General features: G+C 36.0%; 1 protein-coding gene across 7 annotated transcripts in view; it reads right to left on the reverse strand.

Annotated features, from left to right (window-relative positions):
• Positions 1–25,207, reverse strand: part of WDR17 (WD repeat domain 17) — a 102,391-nt gene that overhangs the window by 64,217 nt on the left and 12,967 nt on the right. For 5 of the 7 annotated variants that reach the window (XM_027598869.2, XM_027598874.2, XM_027598875.2 and 2 more), the window contains 2 exons: positions 18,473–18,595; positions 6,725–6,853 (listed from right to left, as the gene is read on the reverse strand). In XM_027598869.2, the coding sequence (XP_027454670.1) occupies positions 6,725–6,853; positions 18,473–18,538 (195 nt within the window). In that variant the 5' untranslated portion in view covers positions 18,539–18,595. Of the gene's footprint in view, positions 1–6,724; positions 6,854–18,472; positions 18,596–25,207 lie in introns of those variants that run through there. The other 2 variants (XM_027598872.2, XM_027598871.2) reach the window with 1 other exon arrangement.

Genomic DNA, 25,207 nt, shown 5'->3' on the forward strand with positions numbered 1-25,207 from the left:
ATAGGGGTGCATGCATCCCTTTGAATTAGTGTCCTTGTATTCTTTGGGTAAATACCCATTGGCGTGATCCAGAGATCCTAGGGTAGTTCTATTTTGAACTTTTTGAGGAACCTCCATACTGTTTTCCACAGTGGCTGCTCCAGTTTGCACTTCCATCAACAGTGCATGAGGGTGCCTTTTCCTCCACATGCTCGCTTTCTTGTGCTTTTTTTATTTTAGCCATTCTGACAGGTGTGAGGTGAGATGTCATTGTAGTTTTGATTTGCATTTCTCTGATAGGTGATGATGAGCAGAAAAAAGATCAGTTTTTAAAAATAAGAGAATTGAAATTAAACAATTTTAAACAAGTAAAAATGTACATTTAAATGTACATAATAATTCAGAGCTTTATTATATTTTTAGAACTATATCTATTTATGAAGAAAAACCCTTGGTTTGGGGATATTTTTTCTGTAATTTTTCAAATAGATTTAAATGAAAAAATTTAGGCTAAGAAAATAAACTACTGGGACCACACCAAATTAAAAAGCTTTTGTACAGTGAAGGAAACCTTCACAAAATGAAAAGGCAACCTATGGAATGGAAGAAGATATTTGCAAATGACATACCCAGGAAGGAGTTACTATCCAAAACATATAAAGAACTTCTAAAAATGAATACCAAAAAACCTCACAAATAATCTGATTAAAAATGGGCAGAGGACCTAAATAGACATTTTCCAAAGAAAATATACACATGGCTAACATTACTCAACATCACTCATCAGCAGGGAAATGCAAATCGAAACCACAACGAGGTATCATCTTATACCTGTCAGAATGGCTAAAATAAAAAACACAAGCAATAACAAGTGTTGGTGAGAATATGGAGAAAAAGACTGTTGGTGGTGGGAATGTGAATTGGGACAGCCACCGTGGGAACAGTATGGAAGTGCCTCAAAAAATTAAAAATAGAAATACCACATAATCTAGTAATTCCACTACTGGGTATTTACCCAGAGAAAATGAAAACACTCCTATGAAAGATATGTGCACCCCTTTCTATTGTAGCATTATTTACAATAGCCCAGATATGTAAGCAACTCAAGTACCCATCGATAAATGCATAAAGAAGATGTAGTGTGTGTGTGATGGAATATTACCCAGTCACAAAAAAGAATGAAATTTTGCCATTTGTGACAACACGATTGGAGGTAGAAGGTATCGTGTTAAGTGAAGTAAGTCAGAGAAAGACAAATATCATTTCATTTACATGTAGAGTCTAAAAATCAAAACAAACAACAGACAGAAAACCAGACTCAACTACGGAGAACAAACCGGTGGCTGCCAGAGAGGAGGTGGGTGGGGGATGGGTGAAATAGGTAAAGGGGATTAAGAGGTACAAGCTTTACTTACGAAATAAATAATTTATTATAAAATAAGTAAATAATAAATAAAATAAATAATTCATGGAGATGAAAAGTCCAGCATAGGGAATATAGACAGTAATACTGTAAAAACAGTGTAACGTAACAGATGTTGATGACACTTAACGTCACGACCATGAGTAAAGCAGAGAATGGCCGAATCAATATGCTGTACAGCTGAAACTAATATAATGTTGACTGTTAACTATACTTCAATAAAAAAATTGGGTTAAATAAACCAACTGCTCATTATTATATTATTAAGATGTCTAAAGTCTGCAGAGCAATATCACTGGGCCCATTTTCTGTTATTGCTTCTTGGATGGGGCATTATGTTGTGGTCTTGTATGTAAGCGAAAAAAAGAAACAGCCTAATTTTCCTATTTCCTTTGTAAATGTGCCATTAATCAGTGAATTTTTCTTTCTAGCATTTTCAACATGTTTGAGGTTATACAGTACATGCCATTTTGTTGTACCTGGCTTTTCCTTTTAATAATGAACCTTTCACAGTATTATGGAAGAGTGTTTCAAACTGTTATTATATTAACTATTTATTACACCATTCATTCTTCAACCATATACTTGCAGTAAAATCCTAATTGCAACACGGCCTTCGATGCCCTACATTATGAAACTCTGCTATTTGCAAGGCTCATTTGGTATAGCATTCTTGCTTGTCCACTCTGACCTTCCTGTTTTTCTATTACAGCAAAATTATTTCAATTATTTCTGCTTTAAAGCCTATGTTTGCTGTTCCCTTGGCCTTGAATGCTCTCCCCATCGATTTGCTCATGGTTATTTATTCTTTCCTGTCCAGGTCTCAGTTCAAAAATGCCTCTTGACAAAGGTATTTTCTGACCACAATACCTAAATAAATTTATGCACCCACCCCCACCCCAAAACCTGTCCCATATTCTATCCTTTTTTTTAAATTGAGATAGGATTGACATATAATATTAGTTTCAGGTATACAACATAATGATTTGATATTTGCATATATTGCTAAATGATCACATAAGCCTACTTAACAATCACCACACAGTTATAATTTTTTTTCTTGTGGTAGATTTTAAGATCTACTCACTGAGCAACTTTCAAATATACAATACAGTGTTATTAACTACATTCAACATGCTGTACATTGCATCCTCATGACTCATTTAGTTTGTAACTGGAGGTTTGTAGCTTTTGACTCCCTTTACCCATTTCACCCCCCGTACCCCCACCTCTGGCAACCACCAATCTATTCTCTGAATCTATGAATTCAGTTTTGTTTTGTTTTAGATTCCACATATAAGTGAGATCATACAGTATTTGTTTTTCTCTGATATATTTCACTTAGCATAATGCCCTCAAGATCCATCCATGTTGTAGCAAATAGCAAGGTTTCCTTCTTTTTATCGCTAAATAGGATTCCATTGTATGCATATATAGACCACATTTTCTTTATCCGTTCCTCCATCAATGGACACTGGGGTTGCTTCCATGTCTCAGTTATGCTGCAGCGAAAATGGGATGTATCCTTTCAAATTAGTGCTTTCATTTCCTTCACATAAGCACTCAAAAGTAGAATCGCAAGATCATATGGTAGTTCTGTTTTTAATTTTTTGAGAAACCTCCACAGTTTTCCACAGTGGTTGCACCAATATACATTCCCATCAACAGTGCACAAGGGTTCCCTTTTCTCCACATCCTCCCTGACATTTGTTATTCCTTGTCTTTTTGAAAATAGCCATCCTAATACGTATGAGGTGATATTTCGGTGTGGTTTTGATTTGCGTTTCCCCGGTGATGAGTGATGCTGAGATTTCTTTTCATGTGTCTGTTGGCCATCTGTAAATATTCTTTAGAAAAATGTCTATTCCGATCCTCTGCCTATTTTTTAATCAGATCATTTGTTTAAATTTGGTATTGTATCATATGAGATCTTTGTATGTTTTGGATATTACCCCCTTATCAGATATATGATATGCAAATATTTTCTCCCATTCAGTGGGCTGCCTTTGCATTTTATTGATGGTTTCCTTTGCTGTGCAGAAGGTTTTTAGTTTGATGTAGTCCTACCTGTTTTTGTTGCTTTTGTTTTTGGTGTAAATGACTCTAACATATTACCTCTTTTTATATCCTTTGTAGAACACATTTCTTCCTGAAACATTTATTTATTTGTTTGTTTGTTTGTTTAATGACCTCTCCCTTCCTCCTGTCCTTACTAAGAATATGAATTCAGTGAGAATTTGCCTGCTTTGTTCATAGTTTCATTCCTAGTGCCTAGTGATACTTGGCCAACAGAAGAGATTCAGTTAATATTATTGAAAAAAAATGAGCCATTACGCTATTGTTTACCATTTAAGCAACTTTTAACTTCTGCTACCACAAAAAATGCTGTAGCGAACATCTTTATATAAAATTTTGACAAATGACCTAATTATTTCCTAAGGTTTTCCCTTCTATAATTTCTATATCTCTTACTACTTGAACTTTAGCTATTCCTGAACAACTTCAGATGAAAATATTACTAGAGATAACCAAGTACCAGTGGAGTTTTCATCTGATTAGTATTGCAGTTATAATAATCTTAAGTTGGCCTGTTTAAATATATAAGTACATTTTCTGTACATTTAGGAATAGATTTGTAAGTTTTAAGTTATTCAGTGATTTAAGTTTATCTATGGTAAATACTGTGAGTGTGTCTAATGTATCTAACAGAAAAAACTGCTATATAAGTTAGAAATTCAGTGGAAGAGTCTATACATACAATAAATACATGAAGAAGCTATGTTGCATATCAATGATCTTCACTGGCTTTACTATACAAATCATCCAAGTAGTATCTTAAGCATAATATAGAATACTTACAGGGATTAATTTATTAACACATTCCTATTATATTTACAATTCAGTATTATGAGTCTGTACTATTACATTAAGTTGGACCATAAATCATTTTTAGAGTAGTTAATACAATATATTATTGCATTACAATTCAATGGTCAAAGGAAAAATTCTTACCCCATTTACAAATATCATTTAATAGTTCAGACAGATGTGATAATACCTCGGCATCATTATGCAGATTGTGACAGACTATTAAGACTCTGACTGTACATTAACGCTAGGTATGATTTAATAACTATTCCCTTTGGAAATAACTATAACATTTTATATTTATGTAGCATAATTTTCAAAGCACTGTTCAATTTAGACAATGACATTTAAAAAATACTGATTAATGCAAGTTGAATGTTAATGTCCCCATTTAATATAAATGTAATTTTCCATTTGCATACTTTGAAACAAGGTTTTACAGTGAACTCTGTAATGAACTGTCACCTGAGTTTATCTGTTTTAATTTCTAAATCAGGGTGATTTTTAATTGGTTTCCGTCTTTAATGACACATAAATTTTCTTCATAGGTTTTTTATATTAATAATTTTAGCTCAATCTTCCTAAATATTCAAGTCATAAAATGTCATCATAAAACTTAAGACACATGTGAACATAAAAAAAAAATTAAGTGCTGCCTTCATCCATTCTCTGACTGTCCTTACTCCTTGGAGGCATAGTTTACCTAGACTGATACATTCTTCTTCTCTGAAAGGAAGGCAAGAAGTTAGGGACTTAAGACTAAGGGAGAAATTTTGTAGGAGACCTTTGGGAGTGAGAAGCTTATGGGGACAGGCAAAGTGTAAAGGAGGCAGATGGGAGGAAAAAGGGAGCAATTAGCAGGCTTGCTGCTGTCTTCTCCGTGCGGCAATGGGAAGTGAAAAAACGTGACTTATACTGAAACTCAGGTTGACTGCTGGGTGTTTCTATAATCTTGAGTAATGGACTACATAAAATCTAACCTGAAACTGTGTAAAATTAATGGGTTTATAGATTGATGCTATTATTTCTTAAATTTTCAATAAACTACACTATTGGTAATTAAAAGGATTTTTATTCCAGAATAATGCAATCACTTTTTTCACTATTAACTGAAATGAATTGGTGTTTCAAAACAACAAAAAATATATCATTCAAAAAATATTTAACGAGTATCCTTCAAATTCCAGAGAGTACAGAGTAACTTGAGAAATCAAAGGTGAGGAAGACCGATTCTGGTAAACGGAAGCAGGCAGAGAGGCAGTCCGTTTTCTAAGGTCTTTTGCTAACAGGAAAGAGGAAAAAGCAGGATATGGAAAAGAATTTATACACTTGGGCTGAGATTTGAAAGATGAGAAAACACTCTCTAAACAGGCAACACAGGCAAATGGAAAAATCAGGGTAAGCAAAGACAAGATATAAAAGAGTCTGAGATGTTCTGGAAAATACAATTAGCATGGTCTGCACGGGGCACAAGGTGAGAGGAGATGGAGAAAGACGCTGCGAAACAATGTCACCCCATGAAGTCTGGGTGTGAATATGGAGCAATGAGGAGCAGCTGAAGACTGAAAACCGCAGCTTTACATTACAGGTGACTGACTACACCGACGTGTAAATTAGAGGGAGTCAAAGTCGAGGTGAAGAAGATAGTAAGAGACTATTATAATAGTTTAGGTGGGAAGGCTGTAAATGTACAAAATGCTAGGACTGCTCCTGGTCACCTCCAGGATAGGAGGTGAGAAGGAGGAGCCAAAGAGAGCCAAGCCTCACGTCTGGGGTTCAGGTAAGTGGTGAGCTGCTCACACTGAAATGCTGACTCCAGGTTTGAGGAGAAAGATGGACCTGCACTTAAGATGTTTATGGCACTTGTAACGGGGGCAATTCAGAAGGCCATTGGCTCTATAGACGGGGAACTGACGGGAGATGTCTGGACGGAATTCAGACATGAAAAAAAAGGAGTTGCAAAGGTTTGTATCTCAAGAATATCTCAAAGTATTTTCTATCTGTACTGTTTTTAATATAATGATCTCTAATGGATGACCCACATTCTTCAACTTTTGATTTTCTCATATGAAATGCTACTGAGCAAGGTCTGAAACAAATGAATAAACGAATTCCAATTATTTATACGGAAATATATTTTAAAAGCATTAGATTCTAATTGCTCACCCCTCATAGACTGGAAGCTTTTAATTCTTGAAGAAATTCTTTTTGATGAACAGCACATAAAGGTTTATGAAATCAATTAAGATTTTTCTAATAATCTGAAACTATGATATAAGCATTTTTGAAAAGCTTGAATTGTTAAAACCAATATAGTATAAACAGCAACAAAATATAAGTATCAATTAAATTACAGTACTTAAGCCTTTCCTATAACAGGGATTTTAAAATATGTATTAAATATTAATTTTACCTAATAAAATTAGAAATCAAAAAGCATTCATAATATTTTACCTGGTAAATATAGATGGCCAGGGTGGCACAGTATGCAAACCTGTCTCCACTGGCAGCACATACATCTTTGTTCCATGGCTGACATCCGGCAGCCAGCAGGCCCACTTGCCTGACCTGGGACATGTTTGCCTTGAAAACCAAATTTGGAGAAATATCAGTCATTTTCATTATTCAATAAACTTAATTATTTTGAAGCTATCTTCATCAATCCTTATTTTTATGCCCTGAAAAAAATTTTTACTAGGACTATTAATCTCAATGTATACTTTCAGAGAATAAGAGTTGAAATCCCCAAATGTCTAGAGACGTCAAGGCAGGTAACTCAAATTTGAAAAGCAAGAGATTAGAAGATGATCAATAACAAATAACACTTGGCCGAGGACTGGGAATCCCAGAGGAGTGATGGGGGCCACAGTGAAATAGAAGGTGCATATTCTATCTAAAGGGCTTCAGTGCCACTGGAGAAGTCCCTTCCCTTTGCCAGATTAATGAAACTTTCCAAAGAAATGGAAGCATCTAGATTTTTGCATAAAATCTACCAATTTTTCAATACAGGCACTTCAATTCAAGGCAGCAAATTCAAGTGTAAAACACCGTGAGCCAATACTGGGAAGTCTGTGGCCTCTGCCAGGGAACGTCATTGTTTTTATAGTGACTCAGTATCTTCCCTCCAACTATTTGTGACACACAGGGCAGGTATACAAGCTGCATTAACAATATTGTTCATTTTCAAGATGGGCCAGAAGGAAGCTAGATACTACTGGTTACAAAATGTTGATGTGGCAGCGGAGGATGGTGGAGCAAACAGCACTGGAAATGCAGAATCAGTCCGGCTGGGACTCAGCCAGCAGGGATGGAGACCCAGCTCCAAGCCAGCATAGAGTGTGAGCTGGAGTGGGGGGGTCCCACCTCGGGTCCCTGTTCCTTCCATCTAAAAGAAACCCTCTGAAAGAGGTTTTCCCTACCATTTCTCTCAGTTCAAGGGATTCTGTGAATCTATGTGTAAGCTCAGTTTTTCTAGGATGATGGAAAAAAGGAAGCCAAGAGTGAGGCTGTTTATAAATCTATGATCATATTGAAAACCCAGATACAGGGAAAACACTAAGGCAAAAACAAAAACAAAAAATCTATTCTGAGTATTACCCTATATAGTTACCTCTTCAGTGGCATTCAAGAATAGATTAATTGACCAAAAAAAAAACTTTTTCAAGGCAGAATCTAGACCATTATTCGATATCTTTTCTAATATGGTCAAAAAAATTGGTCTAAAAATGAGGACTCTTAACATGAGACACTCTTCATTTATACCACAAAGTTATACCATGCAAATACCAATTTTTCACTGTCAACTTCATATCTGATTAAAATAAGGAAAAGGCATAAACAGCAATTATAACCTTAAATTATTTTTGAAAAATTAAGTAAATACCTAGCAGATATAATAAATTTGGGTCACACTAACACACCAAGTCAATTTTTAATCAGCATTTTGTTTATGCTGTTCAAAAGTTTTATATTATTTTAGTAGCAAAATGTTATTGCTTTAACACAACATGGGAAATATCACACAAATGAAACATTAACACATAAATATATATATACATCTGACCCATGACACAAGTCTAAGAGGTAACTGTTCAATGTATCCCCAGGAACCGTCCACCTCAACCTGCCTCTTCTCTCTCTACTCCGCCACCTAGCAGTGTAAAACCAGCTGCTCTGAACCAAGGAGACTTAGTACTGTCGTTGAAAAATAAAGCACCGTCTCGCCTGGGTGGCTCAGTTGGTTGGGCGACTGCCTCCGGCTCAGGTCATGATCCTGGCGTCCCTGGGATCGAGTCCCGCATCGGGCTCCCTGCTCGGCGGGGAGTCTGCTTCTCCCTCTGACCCGCCCCCCTCTCGTGCTCTATCTCCTCTCTCTCAAAAAAAAGAAAGAAAGAAAAGAAAAAGAAAGCACTGTCTCTGTATCATCTGCTTCCTTTTCAGTACCAGTGGAATCATGTATTGACCATAACACTACATTTATCCTTTATTTTAATGCTCAGCAATTAGTAAATTCTAGTGAGTTTCATTATCTCCAATTTATAAAGTTACTTTCTTCTTTCTATCTTTTATATTTCATTTTTCCACCTTCTAGAAAAGATCTCTTCTTTCCTTTCCTCCTCAAATCTATCATCATCCCATTAAATCCCCTTATCTGACTGGAACTAGTGTTTTTGTTTTTTTTTTTTTTGAGTAAAAAGTTATTTGAAGTGAAAAATTCCATGATAACCGAAGCGTGCTTCGGTGTTTGAGTGCTTAACTACAAAAATCTTCTTTCCTCCTCCCCTGGCACCTGCATTTCCTCAAGCACTACCATTCCTGACGAATTAAAAAAAAAAAAAATACCTATTTTTTTAAACTAGTAATGTTACACTACTTTTCACTGAAAATATATATTATTTCAACTATAGGACGAGTCGAATAGGCTTTTGTAGTTTCTCTCTGGGGTCTATGATTACTATGAATAATGTTTGCGTGTAAGTAAAAATGGTTTCTGATTTATGTTTAAGCAAATTTTGAATTTATTATCTGGAAAAGAAACATGAAAGATTTAAACAAACAGGTAAAATGGAATCTTTTTAAAATTTTCACTTTCTGCTTTTTTATCTTTTTTAAACTTAATAAACTGTTTTTAGAGCAGTGTTAGTTCCACAGCAAAACTGAGTGGAAATTACAGAGAGTTCCCATTCACTCCCCATTCCCCAGTCACACACAACCTCCCCCACTTATCGAAACCTCCCATCAGACTAGCCCATTTGTTACAATGATGAACCTACACGGACCCATCATCATCACCCAGAGTCCATAGTTTGCATTAGGGTTCACTCTTAGTGTTATTCATTCCATGGGTTTTGACAAACGTAGGACATGTATCCACCATTTTGGATTGTATAGAATAGGCACAATGCTCTAAAAATTCTCTATGTTCCACCTATTGATCTCTCCCTCTCTCAAAAACCCCTGGCAACCACTGATATTGTTACACTCTCCATAGTTTTGCCTTTTCCAGAATGTCATATCATTGTAATTATACAGTATGTAACCTTTTCAAATGGCTTAAGTCAGTAACACACATTTAAGTTTCCTCTATGTATTTTCATGGCCTGATAGCTCATCTCTTTTTAGCAATGAAAAACATCCCTTTTGCTGGATGTACCACTGTTCATGTATCCATTCACCTACTGAAGGACATCTTGGTTGTTTTCAAGTTTTAAGAGTTATGAAAAAGCTGCTATAAACATCCATGCACAGGGTTTTGTGTAAACCAAGTTTTCAATTCATTTAGGTAAATAATAAGGAGTGCAAAAGGAGGTGATTGCTGGATCCTGGTAGGAGTATGTTTATAAGAAATGATCAAACTGTCTTCCAAAGTGACTGTACCATTTGCATTCCCACCAGAAATAAATGAGAGTTCCTGCTGTTTCCCATGCTCACCAGCCTCTGGTGTTGTCAGTGTTCTGGATAGGCCATTCTAATAGGGATGCAATAGTAACTCACTGTTGTTTTAAATTGCAATTCCCTATGTCGGACATCTTTCCATATACTTACAGGCCATCTATCTTCTTCAGTGAAGGGTCTGTTCAAGTCTTTTAATATGCTAGAAAGGCTCAAGAACTCAGAGAAATATTTTACTGGATTCCTGGTTTATTAAAAGAGGATATTAACTCAGGAACAGCCAGATAGAAGAGATGCATAAGGCAAGGGATGTGGGAAAGGGCAAGGAGGTTCTGTCCTCTCAGAGGGGGCCGCATGTTCATCAACTGGGGAGCCCTCTGAACCCTTTCGTGTTTTCCTGGAGTCTTCATTATAGAGGCATCGTTGATTAAATCACGGGCCATTGACAAAATCTTTCAACCTCCAGCCCCTCTCCCCTCCTGAAGGTCAAGGGGTAGGACTAAAAGTTCCAACCCTCCAAACACAGGTTGGCTCCAGCCAGCAATCAGCCCCCATCTTAGGTGCTTTCTAAAAGTCATCTTATTATCACAACAAAAGACACATTTATGGCTCTCAACACTTGGGAAATTGGGTCATCTGAATGACCAGATATATATTTCTCACAAATCACAATATTATAAAATGTTATTATTGGTTCAATTTCTTTAAAATGTAGGCCTATTCAGATTGTATATTTCTTCTGTGAATTTTGGCAAATTGTGTCTTTAAAGAATTGGTCCATTTCATCTAGGTTACCAAATTTGGGGGCATGGAATTATATGTAGCATTCCCATATCATCCTTTTAATGTCCATATATAGTGATATCCCCTCTTTCATTATTGGTATTGGTAATATGTTCCTTCTCTCTTTTCTTCTTAATTAGTCTAGCTAAAGGCTTATAGATTTTACTGATCTTTTCAAAGAAGCAGGTTTTCATTGTTGATTTTCTCTACTGATTTTCTATTTTTGATTTCATTGATTTCTGATCTAAATTTTTATTTTTCTTCTCTTCTCCTTACTTTGGATTTAATTTGCTCTTCTTTTTCTAGTTTCCCAAGGTAGAAGCTTATCTTCTCCTTACCTTGGATTTAATTTGCTCTTCTTTTTCTAGTTTCCCAAGGTAGAAGCTTAGATGATTAATTTTAGATCTTCCTTTTCTAATATAAATTTCCTCTAAACACTGTTTTTGCTGCATCTCATAAATTATGTTGTTGTATTTTCAATTTCATTTAGTTCAAAATGCTTTTCAATTTCTCTTTACTTTGATCCATGTGTTATTTAGAAGACTGCGGTTTAGCCGCCAAGTATTTGGGGATTTTCAAGTTATATTTCTGTTATTGATTTGTAGTTTGATTCTGCTGATGTCTGAGAGCAGACCTTGTATTATTTCTATACTTTTAAGTCGTTGAGATGTGTTTTACGGCCCAAAATATGAATGTTCCATGTGAGCTTGAGAAGAATGTGCAATCTGCTATTGCTGGAGGAAGTATTCTATACGTGTAAATTAGATACAGTTGATTGAAGATGCTATACAGTTCAACATTGTTCTTACTGATTCTCTGTGGTAGATCTGTCCAATTTGACAGAGTAGTAAACGTTCCAACTATAATATTGTGCTCATCTATTTCTCCTTGCCCTTTTATCAATTTTTGCCTCATGTATTAGAATACTCTGCTATTAGGCACATACACATTAAGGACTATTATGTCTTTTTAGAGTATTGACCCTTTTATCACTATGCAATGTCCCTCTTTACCCTTGCTCTGAATTCTGCTCTGAAATTAACATAGCTATACCCACTTCTTTTAATTAGTGTTAGCATGGTATATCTTTCTTCATCACTTTGCTCTTAGCCTATATATGTCTTTATATTTAATTTGAGCTACTTGTAGACAACACATAGTTGGGTCTCTGTCTTCTTATTAGTGCATTAGACCACTGATGTTCAAGGTAATTATTGATACGCTTGGATTAGTATCTACCCTATTTTTACTGTTTCAATTTGTTCCTGTTTTTGTCTTCCACACTTTTTCTTTCTTTTGTGGTTTCAACCGGGCACTTTTTATGATTCAATTTTTTTTCTTCTTTCTTAGCATATCAATTATGTCTCATTTAAAATTTTTGTGTGTATGATTATCCTAGACATTGCAATATACATTTACAACTAATTCAAGTCTACTTTCAAATAACACCATTCTCAAGTAGTGTGGGCACCTTATAATAACAAAGTATCCCTGATTCCTCTCCCTATTCCTTGTTTCATTGCTGTCATCCATTTCACTTATACATAAGCAACACAACATATATATCTATAGATATATATATATATGTGTGTGTGTGTGTATGTATGTGTATAAGAGCATACATAATCAAATACATTGTTGCATTTTTATTTTGAATAAACTCTTATTTGTTAACAAGATCAATTAAGGGTGCCTGAGTGGCTCAGTTGGTTAAGCGACTGCCTTCGGCTCAGGTCATGATCCTGGAGTCCTGGGATCGAGTCCCGCATCGGGCTCCCTGCTCAGCAGGGAGTCTACTTCTCCCTCTGACCCTACCCCTCTTATGCTCTATCTCATTCTCTCTCTCAAATAAATAAAATCTTTTAAAAAAAGATCAATTAAGAAAAATGAAAGGTTTTCTTTTACCTTTATTTATACATTCCCCAATACTCTTCCTTTGTTTATGAAGATCTGAGCTTCTGACCTCTATCACTTACCTCCTCTGAAGAACTGCTTTCAACATTTGTTGCAAGGCAGGTCTATGGCAACAAATTCCCCAATTTTTGTTTGTCTGAGAAAATCTTTATTTCTCCTTCACTCATGAAAGATAAGTTCACAGATTATGGATTTCTGGGCTGGTATTTTATTTCTCTGAACACTCTAAATATTTCATTTGTTCTCTTCTTGCTTTCATGGTTTCTGAGAAGTTGAATAGAATTGCTCCTCTGGTTTTTTTTCAAGATTTTCTCTTTGATTTTTTTGTTTTTTAGTTTGCATATGATCTAAGTATAGTTTTGTTCTTTCTGTTTTCGTTGTTGTTGTTGCTTTGCATTTATCACGTTTCCTATTTCCTGGGCTTCCTGGATCTGTGGTTTGCTGTCTGACATTAATTTAGGGAAATTCTAAGTCATTATTGCTTCAACTATTGCTTCTGTTCCTTTCTCTTTCTTCGTGTTCTGGTACTTACATATGTGTATGGCATACCTTTTTACTTGTCCCACAGCTCTTGGATATTCTGTTCTGTTTTGTATTTCCCCATTATTTTTTCTCTTTTCTTTTCAGATTTGGAAGTCCCTACTGTCATATCCTCAAGCTAAGAAGTTCTTTCCTCAGCCATATCGAGTCTACTAATGAGTTCACTATAGGCATTTTTTATTTGCTAGTGTTTCTGGTCTCTAGCATTTCTTTTTGATTCTTCTTAGAATTTCCATCTCTCTGTTTAAATTATCCATCTGTTCTCATATGTTGTCTATTTTTTTATTAAAGCCCTTAGTGTATTAATCATAGTTTCTTTAAATTCGTGGTTTGATAATGCTAACATTCCTGCTATATCTGACTCTTGTTCTGATGGTTTTTTATTCTCTTTAAACTGCGGGGTTTTTTGCCTTTTAGTATGCCCTGTAATCTTTCCTTGACAGGAAAACATGAGTACTGGGTAAGAGGAACTGTAGTAAACTGACCTTCAGTATTATAATGGTAAGTTGTGGGAAGAGAGGAAGTGTTCTGTAAGTCCACTGATTAGGTCTCTGTCTTTTGGTGAGCCTACTATGCCTGTGGAATGCAAATTTTACCAGTTGATTCTTGGGGAGGGTGGGGGTTTATCCCTTAGGAGGGACATGGTGGGTACAGTGTACAGTGAGCTGGAGTTGGTTATTTTCCTCCCCCACATAGGTTAGGCTCTGAAATAACCAGCATGTTAGGCTCTGGAAAAACAATTTCTCCTGAGAACAGCCTCGCTAAGAAAAAAATGTCATGATATATTTCAAAATGGTTCCTTTTCTTCTCCCCCTGCCAGAAGCATGAAGGGATTTTCCCCGATCTTCAGGGAAGGTCCCTGGGAAGACCTGGTAGAGATCCTGGAGGTTAAGCACACAAGCTTGGGGGTCTTCCTGGAGTTTTTAACTCTCAGACCTGGGACATGAGCCTCCAGCAATTCATCAATTATAGTTCAGGTTTTCCTATTCTGGCTCTGGTTCCCACAGAGGTTTTAGCTGGTACGTCTCTGCTCCAGCAGGTTGTGAATTTCTGTAACTGCTTGTCTGTCTCTCCAACTGTGGAAGGAGCAATCTGCCTTGTGACCTCACTTCTCTTAGAGATCTAAGAAGAGTGGTTGATTTTTCAGTTTGTTCAGCTTTTTATCATTTTAGGCTGAAGACTTTTTTTTTAAGATTTTATTTCTTTATTTGACAGAGAGAGACAGTGAGAGAGGGAACATAAGCAGGAGAGAGAAGGAGAGGGAGAAGCAGGCTCCCCGTTGAGCAGGGAGACCATCGTGGGGCTCGATCCCAGGACCCTGGGATCATGACCTGAGCCAAAGGCAGACACTTAAGACTGAGCCAACCAGGCGCACCCCAAGTGAAGACTTCTAAGCTCCTTACCTGCCAGACTAGAAACTCAAAGTCCGTCGGCTATTTATTAAAAATAAGTAAGTTACTTCAAAATTCATTTTGTCAATGAATTTTTACTTTAATTATCAGTATATTTTGATTTACTACTTTTTTAATTTATTACTTTTTAATTTTCAAATTTAGGGAATATAAAAATTTCAATACTGTCACACAATTTGGTATGATCTTGTTTCTAAGCAGCTTTCACAACTCTTAAAATCTAACAACTTAATTCCTTTTTAAATTCAGAATTGAATAACTTGTCCAAACTGGCCATTAAAATAATAAGCAGGATAAAACAAAATGGCAACTTATTGTAAAAATCCATGACTTTAAATGAAATTTGAAAAAATTATACATCATTAAATACATGAATACTATTGCATTTATAAATCTTATTTAGGAATTTAAGCAGGCAGTATTAGGGAGCCTGGGCTCAGTCGGTTAAGTGTCTGCCTTTGGCTCAGGTCATGATCCCAGGGTCCTGGGATCGAGTCCGAATCAGGCTCCCTGCTCAGCAGGGAGTCGGCTTCTCCCTCTGCCCCTCCCCCCTGCTCATGCTCTCTCTCTCTCTCTCTCTCGCAAAAATAAATAAAATCTTAAAACAATAAAAATAAATAAAAAAATAAACAGGCAGCATTTGAAACTTCCACATTATTTTTCAAAAGTATTATTAAAAATATATGTAATATGATGTAGCTTTTATTAAGGAGATAAAAAGAAACATCCAGAAACTTTTGTTATCTTTGTACTCAGCATGAATGGTTACACATTAATGATTCTGCATTACTGAACATGGAAAATGTTCCACTGCAGGTCCATTCCAAAATATATGCCTCTTTTTTCAACATAAATCCTAAAAAGATGTCACATATTTAGGTAAATAAATATATGCCAACTGAACGTAACTTAATTATTGGTTTCAGATAAATATTATGTACTTTTTTGTAGCCTTACTTTAGAATAGGTTTCATTTTTAGGTGAATGACTTAAGAATTTCCATGTTCATTCTAAAAGATTTGTTGCTTCAGAAAATATAATCTTTCTGGCCCAGAAACAATATGCACACTTTAAAGATGAAGTACTAACCCCTGCAGTACACTGAATAATGGAGAGTTATAAAGGCTTTGGGAAGAAAGTCTGAGCACTGTGTCACCCCACATGTAAGTGACAGTGTCAGTAGGCTGGCAACAGCCTATGTACAAAGATAGTGTTTCCTTAACCTAAATTCAATTTTTTGTTTCAATCATATGAAATATAACACCTATTTTACAATTACATTAAAGATGCTCTATACATTAAGTATATGAAACAAAAAAAAGTGATGAGTATATTTACATTAGAGTTTTATAATATTAAAGTTCACTTTTGAATATGCAAGAGTATGTTGATATAAAATAATCACAATGAACTTTAAAATATAGCTAGCGTTACAACACCGCCAAAAATAAAATTGTAAAACTAAGCTAAAATCGAGTTCATATATATGTCTGTGTATCTGTAGAAATATATACATATGCCATAAATATTAATTATATCAAAATTAATTCTATAATTTTGTACTAAAGATCAAACTCACACTTGTATGTAATTTTTCAAACAGTACATTTCTAAATTATAATTTTAACTTAAAAAATCCAACTTATCTTTTCCTGTGAACATTTAAAAAAAATTGCTCTATTCCCAGCAACAGCGTAAGAGGGTTCCCCTTTTTCCGCATCCTTGCCGACATCTGTTGTACTCCGTGTTACTGTTCCACTTCATGTAAAATGTAATAACCTCACAACCATAACAGTCCTTTGTACTATTATCAAATATGTTGTATCTATGTACAGTCTAAACCCCACACTTCAATGTTATAATTTTGCTTTTAAATAAATTAGGAGAAAAAAATTCTATTGAAAAATTGGTTATGCTGGATGCTGATGACATAGCATATATATGCACATACACATCATCTGAAAAATAATAAGCCGAACTTTTAGAAGAAATTAAAGTCCATATTCATGTGCCAATTTTCATTACTTAGAATAGTATCTTTCATTCTCATCTAAATCTACATAAGAACTGACCAAAAGTTGAGCCAGAAGCAGCTCAAACTCAGGAAGAGGACAATGTGGTAATTTCAGGGTTGAATTGTATCTATATATAACAGCAGCTACTTTTGTAATAGGTCTCAGAGCCAGGAATTCATTTATAAAGGCCAATGGTAGTACTAAAGGGCAGGCTGGGGTTACAATGCAGAAAAAGATTCTGAATCCTCACCATCTCTGTGAACTACCCTGAAGTCACTAAAGGAACACCCAATTTTAGTAAAAAGCATTTTAACAAGTTAGACTACCATCCCTATGCTCTCCCATTGAGAAATATATGGTCTACACTTGGAAAAAAACACCCTTTGGTTCCAACATCAAAAAAGCACTAATCATTACACTGAAAATGCATGCACACAATACATAGGGTGCTGGCAACATAGCCTGTGTGTGTCCAGTGGGACTTATTAAACTGATAAGCTGAAATATTTCCATCATTTAGGGTTAAGACTGAAATTCAGAATGACAGGCTACCCACTGATTCTCAACCTGTTTTCTGAAGAACGCTTTAGGATCCACAACATGAGGATTACTCTCCAGAGTTTGCTATTAACTGGCTGCAGAGATGTTTACCAGCTTGTTTTAGAGCTGAAAAAAAAAAATCTTAGGAAAAGCCCAAAAGGCAGGAGGCTTTAAACTGCTGAGGAATTACAGTTCAAAAGATAACTAAAAGGAAGTAAAATACTGAGAAAATGTCTTTCATGGACGGGTGGAGGAGGGACCCTGAGGAAGTAAGGCCGGAGAGAAATGCAATGCTCCATCTTTGGTATCCTTTGCCTTCCAACGATGACAGGGAAGAAAGCCGGTGAAACTGCAGGAAGATACCCTGGCTCTTTTGTTCCACGCATTAATAAAAAGAAAAATCCAGGCCATGTAAGAAAAGAAAAACCCACAAAGTGCCTTCATTTAAGTGATTCAGAAATCGTCCATTAAAAATGTGAAAATAATAAAAAGACATAGTATTATTTTACACTAAATCCATTTTGATTAGATGCATTTCTAAATAGCAGTTTTCTACTATTGCAATAATAGATCAGAATAGCTATTTTCAAAATACTATACAAAAGTTGCCATGGTAACGATGCAAATCTTTTGAAACATAACTAATTGCCTAAAAATTCATCAGATAGAACATGGCACTCTCCTTCAGAAAATTTTTGCATTTTCTTTTACAATATTAATATAATATATAGTATCATGCACATCTACTTCATTAAATGTTTTTCTTTATGTAAAATGACTATTACGATATTGTTGTTTTTATACCTTAATCTCATTAACAAGAATTCTATTTTATATTTAAAGCCTGAAGACAATCTGAAAACATTAAGAATTCATGAAACAAAGACAGGAAAAAAAATACCCTTTCTTCAATGTATGATTATGACTATATTTATATATTATCTTCTTATACCTCTGCTTTGGAATCTATCAAGTATCTTATCTACCCTCAAAATACTGCAATGCAAAAATGTCTGCAACATAAATGACAAAGAAATACAGCTGCAGTAGTAAAGCAGAAAAAGAAACCCATAGAAAATCATAATCACAACATAAATATAGCTTACTCTTTGTAGTCCTTCATACCAATCATCTTGCTCAAACCAATTTGAAATGTAAGTCATCCAAGCCATAGAATGTTTCTACTTTAATCAAGGCAATTGGAAACTCGGCATCAGAACAGTCGGCACCTAAAGTTAACAACAATGTGTTTCAACCAAACAGCTTTACCAAATCTGCCTTGTGAAATGTTGTTCAGTACACAAAGCTAGAAGCACACAAACATTTCAGCTGAAATAGTTTTAATAATTTACAAATAATAGTATCTGTAAAAATAATGCTAAACCAGAAAATGTAAGCCTATACTCAAATAGGAAAGAAATATCAAATAATCATTATGTTGTTGTACAGTACCAGCAAATACTTTATCAAATATTAGGCTTTCAGTTTTCATTCTAAAAAAACATATTTGATTCAACTGTTGCAAGAAATAGGCAAATTATATCTAAAAGTTACCAAGTTACAAATAAGGAATCCAGAGAAACCACAAAGCAACAGGAAGCAGAAAAGTAGCTCTATTTTCAACCTTAGGAGTTGGAGATAAAGCCAGAAGAAAACTTCTAGGTTAAAAGGTATACAATGACAAGGCCAAGTCTATATTTCTATTTGCTTCCATCTCCATACTTGAGAGAGAAATCATTTTACAGTTAGCTGATTGCTAATTACCTAAGTGCTTCAAAAATTTAGAGACTGCACATCACTTAGTAGGGGGCTAATAGAGCAATTTTAAGTAAATAAAGTATGGCTCTGCTCTCACTCTGAAAAGCTGGTCCTATCTGCCAGTCATCTACACCCTACTATAAATATGGGCATTAAAATCAAGACACATGTCAGCAGTCCCTGGTCTACAAATGAAAGTACTAAAAGTTCTCTGGTTGTGATTTTTCGTGAACCTAATTGTACCACATCCTGAAATGTTTATTTCTGCTTTCTTCTGCCTAACTTGATAATGTTTTCATTTACTCATGCCTGTTTAAAATCCTAAAGAGAGTAAAATGACATGTTTTGCCTATCCTAATGTTTGGGCTCCATGATGTCTGTTTTGATTCTACATTTAGATTTTTCCATCCAGTTTTACCTGATTATCTCAGACCAAGATAATGGCTTAATCCTCTGAAATGCTGTTTGCAGGCCATCTTTTCTGTACTAAATTCATCCCCTCCAAGTTACGTCCTGTCATCTACTATACTATCTCCAGTTCCTACATCCTCTTAGTCAGCCCCCATCTCTGCTGTCTTATGAGACAGCAACTGTATTTTAAGCTTCCTAACAAACTAAGTAAACATGTGAAATAAGCACAGACCATTGCTTATTCAAACAGGGCAGAATGAAGTATAAAATAAATGGCATTGCTCACAATTATTCTCTTTCATCTGCCTATGTCTGTCCTGTCTAAAGTCACGGTAAGTTAGCGGAGAGGCCAGGGGTTGGGAAAGAGACTCAGGATGTGCACACGGGCCTCATGCTAAAGATGCTGTACAAGATGACAGAGATCTGGGACCATCTGTCTGCTTACCCGCACTATGAACAGATACGCTTCATGAGGCATCAGTTAGTAGAGGGCAGATGACAAAAGTATCACATCATACAATCTGGGGGAGTTGTCCATCCCATAATCTACAATTATGCAGATTAAAATTCTACATAAAAATGTCAAGAGGAAGTCTGAGTTAGAGAGCAGATAAAAAGTTTACCCAAGTGTGCTCTGAATCCTCAGAATAATTCTATATATTTAAAAGACTGCTACTTACAAGCCCTTGGCTTCCAGCAATGGCAGACAAATGTGCACGTACACACACACACACACACACACACATACACTTGCATACATACCATGTGTGTACACACAAAACTCCAGTTCTCTAAGGACAACTAGAAAGGCTGCATAAAAATATATAAAATCTCAAACTAAAAAAAAAGCCCCAAGAGAAATCCAAAAGGTCTAGCCAGGTATTTTTCCTTTGGTGGTAGTGGCGGGGTGAGGGGTGGGAGGCAGAGAATGCTACTCTTTTCCCAATAAGACCTGCCTATAAAAGTAGTAGCTAAGGGGCGCCTGGGTGGCTCAGACGTTACGCGTCTGCCTTCAGCTCAGGTCATGATCCCAGGGTCCTGGGATCGAGCCCCGCGTCAGGCTCCCTGCTCTGTGGGAAGCCTGCTTCTCCCTCTCCCACTCCCCCTGCTTGTGTTCCCTCTCTCGCTGTGTCTCTCTCTGTCAAATAAATAAAATCTTAAAAAAAAAAAAAAAAAAAGTAGTGGGCACCTGGGTGGCTCAGTTGGTTAAGCGACTGCTTTCGGCTCAGGTCATGGTCCTGGAGTGTCAGGATCGAGTCCCACATCAGGCTCTCTGCTCAGCAGGGAGTATGCTTCTCCCTCTGACCCTTCCCCCTCTCATGTGGTCTCTCTCTCTCTCATTCTCTCTCTCTCAAATAAATAAATAAATAAAATCTTTAAAAAAAAAAGTAGTAGCTAAAATACTGAAAAGTTATGGAGAGTTTCAATAATCTCATAGGGCCTGAGGGGAAAAAAATTGTGGAGTTCAGATGCTGCCTAAGGAAAAAGTGATCTAATATTGGCGTCTTTTCAGTGAGAACTACCTGGGTCTACATCTTAAGACTAAGAATGAAATAGAATTAGACCATCCCTTACAAAGACTGAGGCTCAGCTTCAAATAAATTCAGTGACTGGATTCAGTTGATCTTCCTTACTCTACTACTTTCTAAAAGCAAAAGTACATATTCTCTCTGGAGGAAGATAACATTAAATTGTCAGGTTGGAAAGCAGTCAAGAAAATTCCAAAGCGTAACAGGCTCCTCTCTGAAGAGAGAGAACACACTAATAGTTTCACCTTTGACAAGGCCTGGGAGAAAGAGGTAACTGCCACAAAAGCAGGTAAGAAAAGAAATCAGATAAAATGGTAATTAATTCCCAAAGGCCAATGTGAACTACAGCATCAGTTTAGAATAACTAGATGCACGCTGAGTTTGCACTCAGTTGTAAGATCTTCTCCACAGATCTCCATTGGGTGCTTAGGAGAAAGACTGGGGGCAAATCAGGCATCGCCCCCCTCAGTGGCTCAGATATGCAGGAAGCAAATGGCTTTAGACAGTTGACAGGCATGAAACACTGTATACATCCATGAATCCTTCAACTACTAGGAAAGAGAAAAACACCCTGCCAGGGACAATGGGGGAAGAGAAAAAGCAAACCTTATCTGCTTCCAGGAAGAGACAGAAAATCCTTTCTGACCCCAGGTACTTTTGGGAGAAGGGAAGAAGCAAAAGCTGTCTGTCCCTGGGGGGTGGTGGGCAGGAAGCCACCTCAGGCTCCCATCCTGTGCCAAAACAAATCACAGATCTGCCACCGTTTGGGGAGATGCAAAAAAATGGTCTCCTATTCAACACCCACCATAAATACAAAGTGCAGTTTGGAGGCCACAGAGAAGGGCTGGGGAGGGAAAGATACAAATCTCCCCCAAGAACCAGATTCCCCCAACCTGGGAGATAAAAATTGTAATACAGTCCTATACTGGGATACTATGAGATAATTAAAATGAACTATGCACAACAAAATGGATAAACCCTACAATGTAATAATGACTGAAAGTCAAACATGAAAGGATATATATTGCATGATTTCATTTCTAAAAAGCTTAAACACAAGCAAAGCTAATCTATACTATTAAAAGTTATGAGAGAATTTTCTTCAGGCAGAAGGAAGTAGTGACAGAAAGGAGACATGAGGGGGATTTCTAGAAAGCTTACAATGTTTCTTTTATGCTAATTATGCTAATGAGCACATTTTGCTGGTACAAAACACTAAACTGCACATTTCTGCTGTCACGTATATAATCTAAGTTTAAAAAATTACACACTAAGAATCCACAGCAGTGTTCTCCGATACTAACAAAATTAAAAGGGGGAAAAACCCGAAATGAACTTGTCCACGTTTAGATACGGTATAATTGGATTATATTTCCTAATTTCACTTGGACGCTTTACTTTATTTCTTAGAGTTTTCAGCCTCACTTGCTACTCCCAGCCATCGTATTTCAGGACACATTAGCTTAAGTGTCTCTCTCTGAGATACAGCACTAATACTTCTTTAATCCACAAAGTATTTTTTAGAAGCAATGACAGGGACAAGCAGATGAGGAAGATGGACATAAGGAATGATCTCACAACAAGAAATGAGGAAAAACTGATCTACCTTAAGAAGCTGAAGGGGACTGAGATGGACTACATTAGGATACATGTTTGGAGGTCCAAAGGAATACCAACAGGGAATGTGATGATTGCCATGATCGTCCAAGTGGATGCCAAAAAAAGCGTAAAGATATAATGTGTTAATGGATAATAAGATTTAATACTGTAAAGATGTAAATTCCCTCAAAATTAATCTACAGATTCAATACAGTCACAGTCAAAATCCCAGCATGTTTGTTTGCGTGTGTGTGTGTAAATTAACAAGCTAATTCTAAAATTTATATGGTTATGTAAATGGCCAAGAAAAGTCAAGGCAGCCTTGAAATAGACGAATAAGGCTGAAAGTTTACACTATTAGTTATCAATACTTCTTATAAAGCTCTCATAATTAAGAGAGTGTGGTATTGATGTAAGGCTATGAAAATTCACTAATGGAGCACAGTTCGTCTAGAATAAACCCCTTCATATGCTGTTTATGATGAAGGTGACAATGCTGTACACTGAAGAAAGAATGGACCTTTCAATAACTGCTGTTGGTTGACTGAATACCCTTATGGAAAACACATAAAAATCTTCATCCCAATCTTACATAATACAAAAAAAAGAAAGAAAAAAAGCACCAATACCAGAGAGATTGGAAATCTATGTAAGGTAAAAGAAAGCTTTCAAAGAAAACTAATGAGAATATATTTTCTCTGGAGTAGAAAGTGGTTTACTAAACAGGACACACCAAAGAAACACCAACCACAAAGGGAAAAAATTGACATATTTTTTTATTACATTAAACTTACAAACTTATGTTCATCAAGACATCATTAAAAGAGTGAAAAATAAGCTACAGAGTGGGAGAAAATATTAACAATACATATACTCAACAAAAAACTGGTTTACTACTACAAAAACAAAAACAAAAAAGGAATGGCAAGCCCATAGGAAAATGAACACAAGACTTTGGACAAAAGACAAAAGAACTCCATCATCACAGAAAGACAGCAATGAACATATGAAAGCTGTCCATTATTGCAAATTAAAACCACAGAGATACTGCTACCATTTCCAACAGGAGGGCTAAAATGCACGACAGCACAGGTTGGCAAGATTGCAGTGTAACTGAAATTCATATACTGCTCATGGGAATGTAAATTGAAACAATTTGGATAACTCACTGGCAGGATGCTCTAAGACTAACAAATATATACCATATGACCCAGCATTTCACTCCTAAGTGTCAGCCAACAGCAGTGGGTATCATAGGTATCTATGTTCACCAAAGACATGTATTATAATGTTCAGAGCACCTCTATCGCAGGACCAAAGTGGAAACTGCTCAGGTCTATAGTAACAGCAGAATGGGTAAATCACTGTGATATGTTCATACAATGGAATGGTTTGCAATAATGAGAATCAATGGTGACAACCCCAAGCAACCTATATAGATGAATCTCACAAATAAAATGCTGATTGAAATAAGCTAGACACAAAGATAATATTATTATATTATTCCATTTACATAAAGCACAAAAACAGACGATATTTATCTATACTGCAAGAGGTCAGGACAGTGGTTATCCTTGGTGGAGGTTGTGAATGCTGGTAACATTCTGTTTATCCTTAAAAAAAAATCTAAAATCAAAAAAAAAAAAAATTCAGAGAAGAATTGCCTCTGGGTCATAGGTTTCTTTGGATCCTAGTTAACACAGCCAGTAAGTTCTTTTAAATGAATCTTCACATACTGGAAGTCTGACCAAAGTTCCTAACTGGAATCTCTAAATTGATCTAGTCAAAAAAATTAAAAATGACTTGCACTAAGGTAATCTAAGAAGTCTAAAATGTCCAGCACATATTATGGTGTATCATAAATCAAATATTTTAGTTTTTTTAGACTATCTAATGGAATTCCAAGTTAACTGCTATTTAATAATTTGATTTTCTAAGAAAACCTATTTTGAGCAGTTTCTTAAATATACTGTATTTCTAAGATACATAAATGTAGTCTCTGTCAAAATTCAAAGAAAAACATTTTCTTTTTATGAAAGTGGACACAGCAGAAGGAGTATAATCAACTGTTCAAAATATCTGTATTTTCAGATAAGAGTATATTTCTCTGTATACACATCATCTTTGCCTTGAATAAACGAATTCAAAATGTCCTCTGAAAAACATTTTGTAAAATGTAGATGAATCAGTATTAAAGAAAATAATTTTAGAAACAGAAGAAAGTGTATTACCAAATTCTTTATTTGCCAAAATTCTGGACAGTAAAAAGCACTAGGACGTATTGTCTACTTGAAGAGCAGGGGCATACCGTTTGCAGCCCACGCTTTACCTCTCACCTGCACCTGACAGATGAAGGTGGAAGCCCCTGTAGATGCACTGCATCATCAGATGAGGGTTCCACTCAAGGAATGGCACAACAGCGAACCTCTGAAAACTAGAGCTAGACCTCTGGAAACCTCCTGGACTTCATACCTCCAGGCTTTTTTTCTTTTTCATGTGAGAGAGAAATGGACTTCTATCTTGCTTAAGCCCCTATTATTTTGC

This window comes from Zalophus californianus, chromosome 2 (assembly GCF_009762305.2).
Source record: "Zalophus californianus isolate mZalCal1 chromosome 2, mZalCal1.pri.v2, whole genome shotgun sequence".
NCBI lineage: Eukaryota > Metazoa > Chordata > Mammalia > Carnivora > Otariidae > Zalophus > Zalophus californianus.